The sequence below is a fragment of the Cetorhinus maximus genome, chromosome 17 (assembly GCF_964194155.1).
Source record: "Cetorhinus maximus chromosome 17, sCetMax3.hap1.1, whole genome shotgun sequence".
In the NCBI taxonomy this organism is placed as follows: domain Eukaryota; kingdom Metazoa; phylum Chordata; class Chondrichthyes; order Lamniformes; family Cetorhinidae; genus Cetorhinus; species Cetorhinus maximus.
The window spans coordinates 66,993,342-67,005,580 of record NC_135895.1 but is presented as its reverse complement, the minus strand read 5'-3'; the positions used below and the strand labels follow the sequence as shown (position 1 = coordinate 67,005,580).

Below are 12,239 nucleotides of genomic sequence, written 5' to 3'. Positions count from 1 at the left end.
ATGAAAGATCCTTTCTGGAACTCAAGGACATGCCTTGAGGCATTTGAAGGTGCATATGGGTTGGAGTTCCCTCCAAGGTGATACAGGAAACTGAATCTTGGCATGAACTAGAGAATGAATAGTTAAGATTTTATGACCCTTTGTCCACACTGTAGTACTGTTTTATGGCCATTATGGCAGCTGAGCTTGTTTTTGAGATTTACATGGTCTGTCTTATGTTTGATAAATCCAGAGAAAATTAGAATTTTGCAAAACCCTATCAGAAAAAAGTCATGATTTATATGAATCAATACGAAATAGAATAAAAATAAAAATACCTGGAAAAACTCAGCAGATCTGGCAGCATCTGCGGAGAGGAACACAGTTAACGTTTCGAGTCTGTACGACTCTTCAACAGAACTGACTTTATGGATTATAATTTATAACTTGTGTTTATTAGGTAAAAGCTCAGTCAGATTTGAGAAAGACACCTGTATCAGAGGCAAGGAAAACACCAGTGACTCAGTCACAAAACCAAACCAGCAACTCACAGTTCATCCCCATCCACCATCCGGGAGCGTTTCCTCCTCTTCCTAGCCGACCAGGTGAGTGAATTTATACATTTAAATTTGGAAACATTACTTTCAAACGATGATCTTTCAAGCCTTGCAATGTAGTCATATATTGCACTGCATTTTGTTTCTGTTCTTTGTTTTAAATTGACCCTAAATGTTAACCATTAGAAGCTGATTTGAGGATAGATTTTCACATGGGTATTACTAGGTGCTGTTTCATGAGCTCTCGTCCAACAATTAGTGTGCAATGTTCTAACCACACCAGATTTTGCAGCGTTAGCTTCATTTACAAAGTGTGGTCAATTTCCTAGTATAGCTGTAGGCACTGTGTAGAGGCAATAACGTAGTAAATCACATAAGCATTCCCCCATATCATACTTTGATGGATGTATCTCTTTAAATGCAAGAGGCCACCTTTGACAATAAAGCAATTAATTAAATAGCTCCTAATATTTTTAATGTATATTTTAGCTTTTGCAGAAGTTGTTTGGGTAACAAAAATGTCTAGCAAAACCAGTGCCTGGCACAACAGATGTGAAGGCAGGAAAAATATTTTGCCAAGCGACGGAGTGGCAGGACACTCCAATTCTGTTTGACTGATAAATTGGAAATGAGATGATGGCAAGGAGGGTGGCCTTTCTCAGAATCACAGAATTGTTACAGTGCAGGAGGAGGTCATTCAGCTCATTGTGTTTGCACCGGCTCTCCAAATGAGCAGTTCACCTAATGCTGTTTCCTTGTGTTCTCCTTGTAACCCTGTATTATGACCGAGCAGTTGGTAAAGCTGAGTTATTTTTTTAAAAATCCTAGAGGGAAACTTTAAACAACTGTCATAACCTATGATTTTAAGTGCTATATTTGAGATGCAACTCTAAATTCAGGAATCATACCACCAGTTCTCGAGAGGTTTTATATTAAGTTAAATGAAACATTTTATTAATTTACACAAGTTAAATATACACACATGGCTACAAATTACAACGATCATAACTTTTAACAAATTCCCAAACTAATCTCCATTAAGGCAACAGCAACCCAGAGACTTAACCAGAAACCAGGCAAAGCATTTTCACCTTACGAATTCAAAATGAGGTTCTTTTCACTTTGGTTCCTGCGGAGACAGTTGGAGGCTTGCAGCTGCTTTTGATCTCACATTGCCTCTGCTCTACACACACAAAACAGTTGTCTTGTTATACCTAGCACAGTCTATTGAATGTAAATTCTCATTGTATCAACAGCCACTTTGAACTCCACCTCTCTAACAATAAAGCCCCTTTCACAGTACCAATTTTATTAGTAATATTAACATATTGCTTGGTCTCTGCTAGCTAGGAGACAGAATTCACCCCACTTCTTGAATGCTCTTTTCAAAAAAATGCAAATGCACTCTATCTCTCCTGCATATCAAAGCACCCAGACTAGCTGGCTTTAATCCAATTAAGACACACCCACAGACAACCTCTATTTTAAAAGAAAAATAGTTTCCAATAATGTATGCATTAATTGCTTCATGACACCCTACACATTTCTTCCTTTTCAAATAACACACTCATTTCTTCTGAGTGCCTCACTTGTACTTGCCACCACCACGCACTCATGCGGTGCATTCCAGAACTTAATTACTCACTGCATGAAAAAGTTTTTCCTCATGTTTCCAATACTTCTTTTGCCAATTGCCTTAAAACTGTGCCCTCTCGTCCTCAATCCTTTCACAAGTGGGAGCAGTTTTTCCCTATCTACTCTGTCCAGACCATTCATGATTTTGAATACCTCTAGAAAATCTCAACCTTCTTTTCAAGGAAAACTTCTCCAATTTATCTTCATAACTGAAGTTCCTCATCCCTAGAATCATTCTTGCAAATCTTTTCTGCACTCTTTCCAATGCCTTCACATCTTTCCTAAAGTGCATTGCCCAGGATTGGATGCAATACTCCAGCTGAGGTCGAACTAGTGTCTTATACAAGTTCAACATAACATCCTTGCTCTTGTAGTCTGTGCCCCTACTAATAAAGCTTAGGATACCTTATACTACTCCCTCAACCTGTCCTAGCACCTTCAATGACTTAAACTCATAGTTACCCTGGTCCCTCTGCTCCTGCATCCACTTTCGAGTTGTGACCTTTATTTTAAGCTATCTCTCCATGCTCTTTCTACCAAAATAAATTACTTCACATTTCTTCTCATTAAACTTCATCTACCACTTGTCTGTCCATTCCACCAACTTGTCTGTGTCCTTTTGGAGTTCTACACTATCCTTCTCATAGTTCACAATGCATATTTTGAAATTGTGCCCTGTACACCAAGATTTAGGTTATGAATATATCTTCAGGAAGTGCAAGGGCCCCAGTACTGATCCATGGGGAGCTCTTGTGCAATCCTTCCTCCAGCCTGAAAAACATTCATTAATCACTACTCTCTATTCCCTATCACTCAGCCAATTTTGTATCCATGTTGCTGTTTGTATCCCCTTTATTCTATGAGCTCTAACTTTGCTATACAACAAACTTGTGGGCAGCGTGTCAAATGCCTTTTGGAAGCCAAGTACACCACATCAACAGCATTGCCCTTATCAATCCTCTCTGTTACCTCTTCAAAAAAATGCCAGGTTAGCTAAACATGATTTGCCCTTATTAAACCCATGCTGGTTTTCCTTAATAAACCCTCATTTGTCCATACGATATTAATTCTGTCCCAAATTATTGTTTCTAGAAGATTCCCTACCACCGAAATTAAGCTGACTGGCCTGTAGTTGCTGGGATTTTCTTTACACTCCTTTATTTGAACAAAGGTGTAACATTTGCAATTCTCTGACCCTCTGAAAACTCCTGAGTCTAAGGAAGACTGGCCTCTGCAATTTCAACTCTTACTTTCCTCCTTATCCTCGGATGCATCTCATCCGGTCCTGGTGTTTTATCAACTTTAAGTACAGACAGCTTATCAAACACCACCACCTTATCAATTTTAAATCCTTCTAGTGTATTAATCACCTTCTCTTTCACCATGGCCTGAGCAGCATCATCTTCCTTGGTAAAGACAGATGCAGAGCATTCATTTAATACCTCGGCTATTCCTCACCTCCATGCCTAAATCCCCTTTTCGGTCCTTAATTCACCCCACTCCTGCTTTTACCACAGTTTTACTATTTATATACCTATAGAAGACTGAGGATTCCCTTTTATGTTAGTTGCCAGTCTCTCTTCATGCTCTCTCTTTGCTTCTCTTGTTTGCTTTATCTCTTCCCCTCTGAACCTTCTATATTCAGCCAGGTTCTCATTGTATTATCCACCTGACATCTGTCATAACCATACTATTTCTTTTTCGTTTTAAAAGGCCTAAAGTTCTCCACAACACAACATTAACGAATGCCTGGTAGAAGGCTGTTACTGACCGTTATTGAGTTCTGTGACCCACATTAGTTTCCGGTATCCTTGCAGCAGATTTCACAGCTCCAAGTCTATTTGTCTACTGCCCTGTAGCCTGTATTGCCAGTTTTGCACAGTCCTTGGCTGTAAATATTGGTGAAAGGTAGCAGCCTTTTGTTGGTGCAATCTGACCCTTCGTGCATTCCTCCCTCATTCCTCCTCCTCCTTCCAAAAAGTATAACGAAGAGGATTCCTGTTAAATCCGATGTTGTTCCAATAGTCTTAAAATGTTGCGAGTATCCAGTTTGTAAATCGATAGATGACGGGGCACCCCTCTGGTGTAAATGATGGAAAATTGCTAGAGCATCTAAATAATGTAATTAGAGCTTTAGTTGGACCCTTCATGTCGTCTCCTCTTTATCCTCTGTATCTGACAAGGACGTGTCTCTCCCAAATTCCATCCATCCATACATGTGCACATTCTAACGTTTGTTCTGAACCTGAGCACATGACTTCTATCTCAGTTTTGCTTTCTCTAGCCTACTTTTGCTTTCTCTTCCTCTCTGGCCTTTGTCTCATTCCCTCCCTGTCATCCAACCATGCTGCCTTTCATTTCTCCCTTCTCAGATACTGTTAGGAAACTCAGAATATTTACCTTAATCGGGACTTCTGCACATCTGCCAACTGGAGAATGTCACATGGGCAGTTTGTTGATTTTGGGCCGGAAGCTGGCCCTATGCACACGCGCAGAAGGAATTAAGAAAAGAAGTGAAAGTGTGAAAAGCAGGTCAGGTGACCTGAACAGGAGCGCCATTAGAGAGGTGGTGTCCCAGGAAGCAGGACACTGGGAGGGGAACAGGAAGAAGGTCCTAAACTAGGGAGTGTGGCAGAAAGAGGCTCGAGAAGACAGTCCCAGGTAGAAGGGCAGAGATCAAAAATGGATCCTGTTCAATAAAGCTGAGAGGAGCAGGAAAAAAGGCTCCTTGTTAAAGAAAGAGCTGTGAGGATCGGACTTGAAGCAAATTGGGCACTAGAGAAGCACTGAAGAGGGCAGTCAAAGGTTGGTGATTCCATGCTGCAAGCTGTAAGGGCAAAGGTACCCTTTTGGAGCAGTGGTGTTCTGCTTGGCACGGCTGAAGATCTGAAAGTGCGCTTGGAAGGTGAACCTTAAGTGTATTCTGAGATCCAGAGGAACGAAGTCTCAAAAGGCAAGATTGGAACCCTTGAGGCGGATCTTTGTTGAAGCCGTTCAAGTGGGAGTGACGTTTGGAGAGAATTCCAGGGCAAGTTCTCCAAACGTGGAGATTGGAAACCCTCGTGAAAAAGACAGTTTCAGTGAGACCAATTGACTCACGGTGTGGCAAGCATCTAGGTAAGTTTTGAGAAATCCATAGAATCTGCTTTGGTCGCACCTGTCATTTACTTTGAAGTGTGGTGTGTCTGACCACAGTTTGCCAGTTGGTTCACATGTACCACCTACCTCCTGAATATTAGTATAAGATAGATATGCTAAGTTGTTTTACCTTTCCTAATTTGTAAGTGTCTGTAAAGATATAGCTGGGGTGAAGGAATAGTAAATATTTGAATCATTTTCTTGTGTTTGTATTGAGATCTTTCCAACCTTTTTGTCTAGTTCAACTTTCTTGTTTAATAAATGTTTTATTCTTTGTTAAAAGCTCATTAGACTCCTGTGAATTTGTTCAGTAACTTAGCCTCCACGGTTTCTTAAAAAAAATAAAAGTTAGGATCAATCAAGCCAGGTTCCACTCTGGGATCTGACTTGTCCGGTAGTAACATCAGCTGTGATTGTAACAAATTGCGGGCTCTTGTGCGATCAACAATCCTTGAATTTAAATGGGATCTGTGAATCCTTGAGGAAACGAGTACGTGGAGGTGTGGGCATAGGAGCAGGATTCGCTGTGAAGTACATTACGCTGGTTGGAATTCAGAATTGGCTTTGATTGTTACTAAGACTTTTCTGGGAGTAGACGATGTAACACTAGATTATTTGAAATCCTTGACTAAGGCTATAGTAGGAGAGTTATCAGGCAAATTGAAGGTAGAAATAAAAACAGGACCTTGTAAGGATGATATGATTAAAGTAATTAACCAGCACTTGGAATTAGAAGGTGGGAAACCTGAAATTGGTGTGTCACAGCTAGAGTTAGCAAAAATTCAGTTGCAGATGAAACAGCTTGAAATAGAAAGAAATAGAGAAAAGCAAAAGCTTGAACTTGAAAAAGAGAAAATGAGGGAACTTGAATTCAAGGAATAAGAGCAAATGAAATGGAAATGAAAAAGCTTGAACTGGCAAGCAAAAGTGGAGAAAGAAAAAGTGAAAGAAAGGGAAATGCGAAAGTTTGAGTTTCAAAGAGAGAGAACTCAGCATGACCTGGCCAGAGAGAAGCTTAGAATAAAGAAAGAAAGGAGAGATAGTAGTTCAGGGGATAAGTCTGATTCAACTGAGGATTTTGATTTAACTAAAAATCATTGTTTAGTGCCTAAGTTTACAGAGAATGGAGTTGAAAGATGTTTCACTTAATTTGAAAAGATAGCTGTGAAGTTGAAGTGCCCAAAAGATGCTTGAACCTTAATGTTACAAAGTATCCTGACAAGTACAACCATGAATATGTACACTAGTCTGTCAGAAGAGCAACCTGCAGACTATGAAGTGGCTAAAAGGGCGATACTAAATGTTTATGAGCTTGTTCCTGAAGCTTATCAATTAAAGTTTAGGAACATAAGGTGAAAGCCTAATCATACATTTGTGGAATTTGCAAGGGAAAAAGAAATGCTTGGTTAGAGAAATATTTTGAGAACATGAGGGAAATCATGATTATGGAAGAATTCCAAAATAGCATTCCTGTAACCATTAAGACTTATTTAAATTTGTCAAGAAGCAAAGATCCGAGAAGCGGCAGTTTTGGCTGATACCTATGATGTCTCATGCGTGGGGAAACGGTCAAATGGGAATCAACAGGGAAACCTTAGGAACAGAAAAGAGTCTACCTTTATGGAGATGCAGAAGATGTTGCAGTAAAGAAAAATGATGGTGGAGAGAATAAAACGGGGGAAAATAAACTAGTATGCCTTTATTGCTATAAGACAGGACATCTCAAAGCCCGTTGTTGAAAGCTGAACGGTAAACCGATGGCAGTAGTGGGAACGCTTAAGCAACCTGCAGGAGGACATGGATTGAAACATGAATATTAATGGGTATAGGACATTTAGGAAGGACAGGAAGCGAGGAAAAGGTGGAGGGGTGGCTCTATTAGTTAATGGTGGTATTAGCACAATAGAGAGGGATGACCAAAGTTCAGAAACCAGGATGTGGAAACGGTTTGGGTAGAGATGAGAAATGGTAAAGGCAAGAAGTCACTTGTGGGAGTCATATACAGGCACCCTAATAGTAACCACATGGTAGAATGGAGCATAAAGGAAGAAATAAGGGGAGTTTGTCAGAAAGGGATAGCGATAATCATGGGAGATTTTAATTTACGTATAGACTGGAAAAGTCAGATGGGCAAAGGTAACCCAAATGAGTTCATAGAATGTTTCTGATATAGTTTCTTAGAGCAGCATGTTTTGGAGCCAACCAGAAAGCAGACTATACTAGACCTGGTACTGTGCAACGAGATGGTATTAATTAATGATCCTATACTGAAGGCATCCCTGAGTGGCAGCAACCATAATATGCTTGAATTTTACATTCAGCTTGAGGGAGAGGGGAGTGGGTCCGAGACTATGTTTTTAAACTTAAATAAGGACAATTATGAGGGCATGAAAGCAGAGCTGGCTAAAGTGAATTGACAAGTTAGGTTAAGGAATAGGTCAGTAGAGATGCATTGGCAAACATTTAAGGAGGTATTTCAGAATACACAGAATAGATACATTCCAACGAGTAAGAAAAAGTCCAAGGGACGGACACACCATGCGTGGTTAACTAGAAAGGTTAAAGATAGTATCAAACTTAAAGAAAGGGTGCAAAGATAGGTGGAAGGCCAGAAGATTGGACAGAATATAAGGAACAGCAAAGGATGGCTATAAGATTAACAAGGAGGGAAAAATTAGAGTACGAAAGAAAGCTAGCCAGAAATATAAAAATGGATAGTAAGAGTTCTATAAATATTTCAAAAAGAAACCAATTAACAAAGCGAGCATTGGTCCTATAGAAAGTGAGTCTGGATAATTGATAGTGGAAAACAAGGAAATGGCAGATGAATTGAACAGGTATTTTGCATCAGTCTACACTTAGAGGATGCAAGTAACACCCCAGAAACAACTACAAATCAGGAAATAGAAGGGAGGGAGGAACTCAGGAAAATTATAATCACCAGAGAAATGGTACTGAGTAAATTATTGGAGCTGCGGACTGGCAAGTGTCCAGGTGCTGATGGACTTCATCCTAGGTACTTAAAAGAAGTGGCTAGTGAAATAGTTGATGCATTGGTTTTAATTTTCTGAAATTCCTTAGATTCAGGAAAGGTTTCATTAGTTTGGATGATAGTAAATGTAACTCCGTTACTCAAAAAGGGAGGGAGACAGAAAGCCGGAAACTACAGGCCAGTTAGCTTAACATCTGTCATAGGGAAAATGTTAGAAACTATTATTAAAGAAGCTATAGCAGGGCACTTGGATAAGTTCATGGTAATCAGGCAGCCAGCATAATTTTGTGGAAGGGAAATCATGTTTAACCAACTTATTGGAGTTCTTTGAGGAAGCAGCATGTGCTGTGGATAAAGGGGAACCGGTGGATATACTGCACTTAGATTTCCAGAAGGCATTTGTAGAAGTGCCACGTCAAAGGTTATTGCGGAAAATGAAAGCTCATGGTGTAACGTGTAACATATTGGGATGGATAGAAGATTGGCTGGCTAACAGGAAGCAGAGAGTAGATGTAAGTGGATGCAGATTTGAGGTTATTATCAGATCAGCCGTGATCTTATTAAATGACGGAGCAGGCTCAAGGGGCTGAATGGCCTACTTCTACTCCTTGTTCATGTGTTAATCATCAGAAAAGGAAATGGGTTTTAAAATCATAGTGATACAGGTGAAACGTGCTCGCTCAGAACCTACTAGGAAGGGGGTATGGCTCAAGATAGTCCAGAGAGCTTTTCTTTGACTACTGCTAAAAAGAATTGGGCCACTGGAGGTCTGGATGTTTTATCTTGAAGGAAGAAGTTTTCCCATACTCCTCCAACAAAATAAGTAAACAAATTAAAATTTTGTGAGACACTGAGGCAGATCAGTCATTGATGGTAGCTGGTGATGCAATTTGTGTTCCAGATTGTTTGATGAAGGAAAAAACATTAACAGGAGATATTCATTTAGATTATAAGCCTATTCCTTTATGTAAAGTCAATTTACAAAATGACTTTTTAAACGGAGTTGTTACGGTGGGAATTATTCCTAGGTCACCTATTGAATGAGGTAGATTTTATTCTGAGTAATTTGGTTAGTGGAGACAGTAATATGGCAACAACTGTATTGCAGCATGCATTTGAGGAGACTGAGATAAGGAGAATTTTTTTCTTTTGAGGGTTTTGAGGATTGTGCGACACTGAATTAATTATACAAACAGATCAGCCATCATATTGAATGGCGGAACAGGCTGGACAGGCCGAATCGTCTACTTCTGCCCCTATTTCATATGTTCGTACCTATCTAACAAAACCCCAAAAATTACTGTGGCTAAATACAAGAAGTTTATTGTTGATAACAAGCAATTGAAGGAAATTCTGATCAGTGTGGAGTAACAACTTACACACATGAAAGATGAGTTTGCTAATGAAAAATAATAATTGATGAGAACAATTGAGCATCAGTCCCAAGAAGTAAAACACTTGACTGAGGACTTAAAATGTCTAAATGATAAACTTGTAGAATTAAATTCAACAAAGATAAATCTTCAGTTAAAACTTGATGAACTTCAAGCAGTAGAAATCTCTATGAAGTATCATGAAAAGTGCCTTGAACAGGAAACAAAATTGCTGGTGAATCGGAACAGTTGGTTGAATGCAGAATTAAAAACCAAGGTTGATGGAAAGAGTAATGAGATCCTTAAACTTCGATGCAATCTGGAGAAAATGAAAGATGAGATGAATGGTCTGGAAGAGTCAATGACCAGAGACACTGATTTACAAGTGCTTGCTGGTGTTGACACATAGCGTACAGTAGCTGGAGTCCAGGCAAGTGGACAGTTTGCAAAAGACCATTTAAAGGACCATGTAGAGGAATGGAATGATTTGGTTTGTGAATTATATAAAAGAGTTGAAGTATTGGAACAAACCATAAACTCCAGAGGGAGGAAGTGGTCGATGTTGTGCAAAGAGAATTAAATATGACCTGTTTGGAATGAGATCAGGAGAAATTACAGTCTTAAAATATTCAAAGATCAACCAAGCAAGGGTATGAAACCCTTTTGTGTGAACATAAAAAAACTTCTCAATAACATCCTTGAAATGGCTAAAAAAAAAAAGATTTTGATCAGAGGAGAAATGAGTTAAAGCACAAAGATGCAATTTTTGACCCTATTGTCTTGAAATGAGAATTTACCATGTTTGAGTTCGGGAAATGAGCTTGATGATGGATTTACACCTACAGCTAATAAAAAGGGCGGCGATTAAGCTGTGGACTTTAACAAGGCAAAGAACGTCTCATTTAAGACCGGGAATAAGAGAAAAAAGAAACAAGTTTAAACTTTGCTAAGCCTATTTGTTACATATATTGACTTTTGTTTTGATTAAACCTTTGTATTTGTATAATATGACATGTGTAGTTGTGAGACAAAAAGAAAGGTTTATTTGTATAGTATGGATGAAGCAATTTGTTAGAAAATTAAGATAAATTCTTGTAAAGAAAGTGTTAAGCCATTGTAAAGAAACCTTCACTATAGTAAAGCTTGCTTTCTTCTGAGGGAGTAGGTGTTAGGAAAGTCAAAATACCTACACTAATCAGGAGTTCAGGAATTTCAGTTCCTGGCAGACCTTGGGACGACTTCATATGCACCAGCCAGAGAATGGCCGCACCTGCGCGGTTCGTTGATTTCACCGTTTTCAGGCTGGGAGCAGCCCTGCACACATGTACAGAGGAAAAAAGAAAAGTGAAACAGATGCAAAGCAGGTCATGTGACCTGAACAGAAGTGCCATTAGAAAGAACGTGTCCCGGGGAGGTGGACAGGGAGAAGGTCCCAAACCATGGAGTGGGACAGAAAGAGGTCCAAGAAGACAGCCTCAGGTAAGGCACAAGGGCAGAGATCAGAAACAGATCCTGTTAAGTGAAGTTGAGAGAAAGGCGCAGAGAAAAAGGCTCTAAGATAAAGAAAGAGCTGCAAGGAGCAGACTTGAAGATTCGAGAGGACAGCAGGAAGTTGGTGACTCGGTGCTGTGGGCCGTAAGGGCAAAGGTACCCTTTTGGACCAGTGGTGTTCTGCTTGGCATGGCCGAAGATCTTAAACTCTGCTTGGAAAGTGAACCTTGAGTGTACTCAGATACCCAGGCCAAAGCAGTTTCTGAAGGCGAGATTGAAACCCTTGAGATGGATCTTTGTTGAAGCCATCCAAGTGGAAGTGATGTTTGAAGAGAATTCCAAGGCGAGTTCTTCAAATGTGGAGTTTGGAAGCCCAATGAAAAAGACAGTTTCAGTGAGACCAGTTGACTCACAATGCAATAAGCGTCTAGGTGGTTTGTTGAAAAATCCATAGAATCGGCTTTAGTTGCATCTGACGTTTACTTTGGAGTGTGGTATGTCTGATCACAGTTTGCCAGTTGGTTCACTTGTGCCACGTATTTAACCTGAATATTAGAGTATAAGATAAATCTGGTAAATTGTTTTATCTTTCTGAATTTGTATCTGTAAAGATATAGCTGGGGTGAAGGAATAGTGAATATTTGAATAATTTTCTTGTGTTTGTATTGAGATCTTTCCAAACCTTTTGTCTGGTCCAATATGGTTCATTTTTCTTGTTTAATAAATGATTTATTCTTTGTGTTACAAGTTCATCAGACTCCTGTGAATTTGTTCAGTAACTTAAACTCCACCACTTCTAAAAACAAATAGAAATTGGGATCTATCAAGCCAGGTTCCACTCTGGGATCTGACTTCTCCAGTAGTAACATCAGCAGAGATTGTAACAATACCTTGCCTCTATCTGAACTCACTGTTCCTGGTCTGTTTTCCTGTCTCCAGTCCAGCCTTAAATGAGCCTACAGCTACCCACTTTTGGAATTCTAAAAGGAACCCATTGAGGTATCCATTACAGCTGTCATAGCAGCAGCAGCAACCCTAATTCCCCCACCCTCCATCAGATCTCTCACCAGTTCA

At 39.6% G+C, this 12,239-nt stretch overlaps 1 protein-coding gene across 3 annotated transcripts in view; it reads left to right on the top strand.

Moving 5' to 3' along the window:
- smg7 (SMG7 nonsense mediated mRNA decay factor) overlaps positions 1-12,239 on the top strand; it is a 170,458-nt gene that overhangs the window by 128,213 nt on the left and 30,006 nt on the right. For all 3 annotated transcript variants that reach the window (XM_078561379.1, XM_078561380.1, XM_078561378.1), the window contains exon 15: positions 440-584. In XM_078561379.1, coding sequence (XP_078417505.1) covers positions 440-584 — 145 coding nt within the window. The remainder of the gene's footprint in view (positions 1-439; positions 585-12,239) is intronic.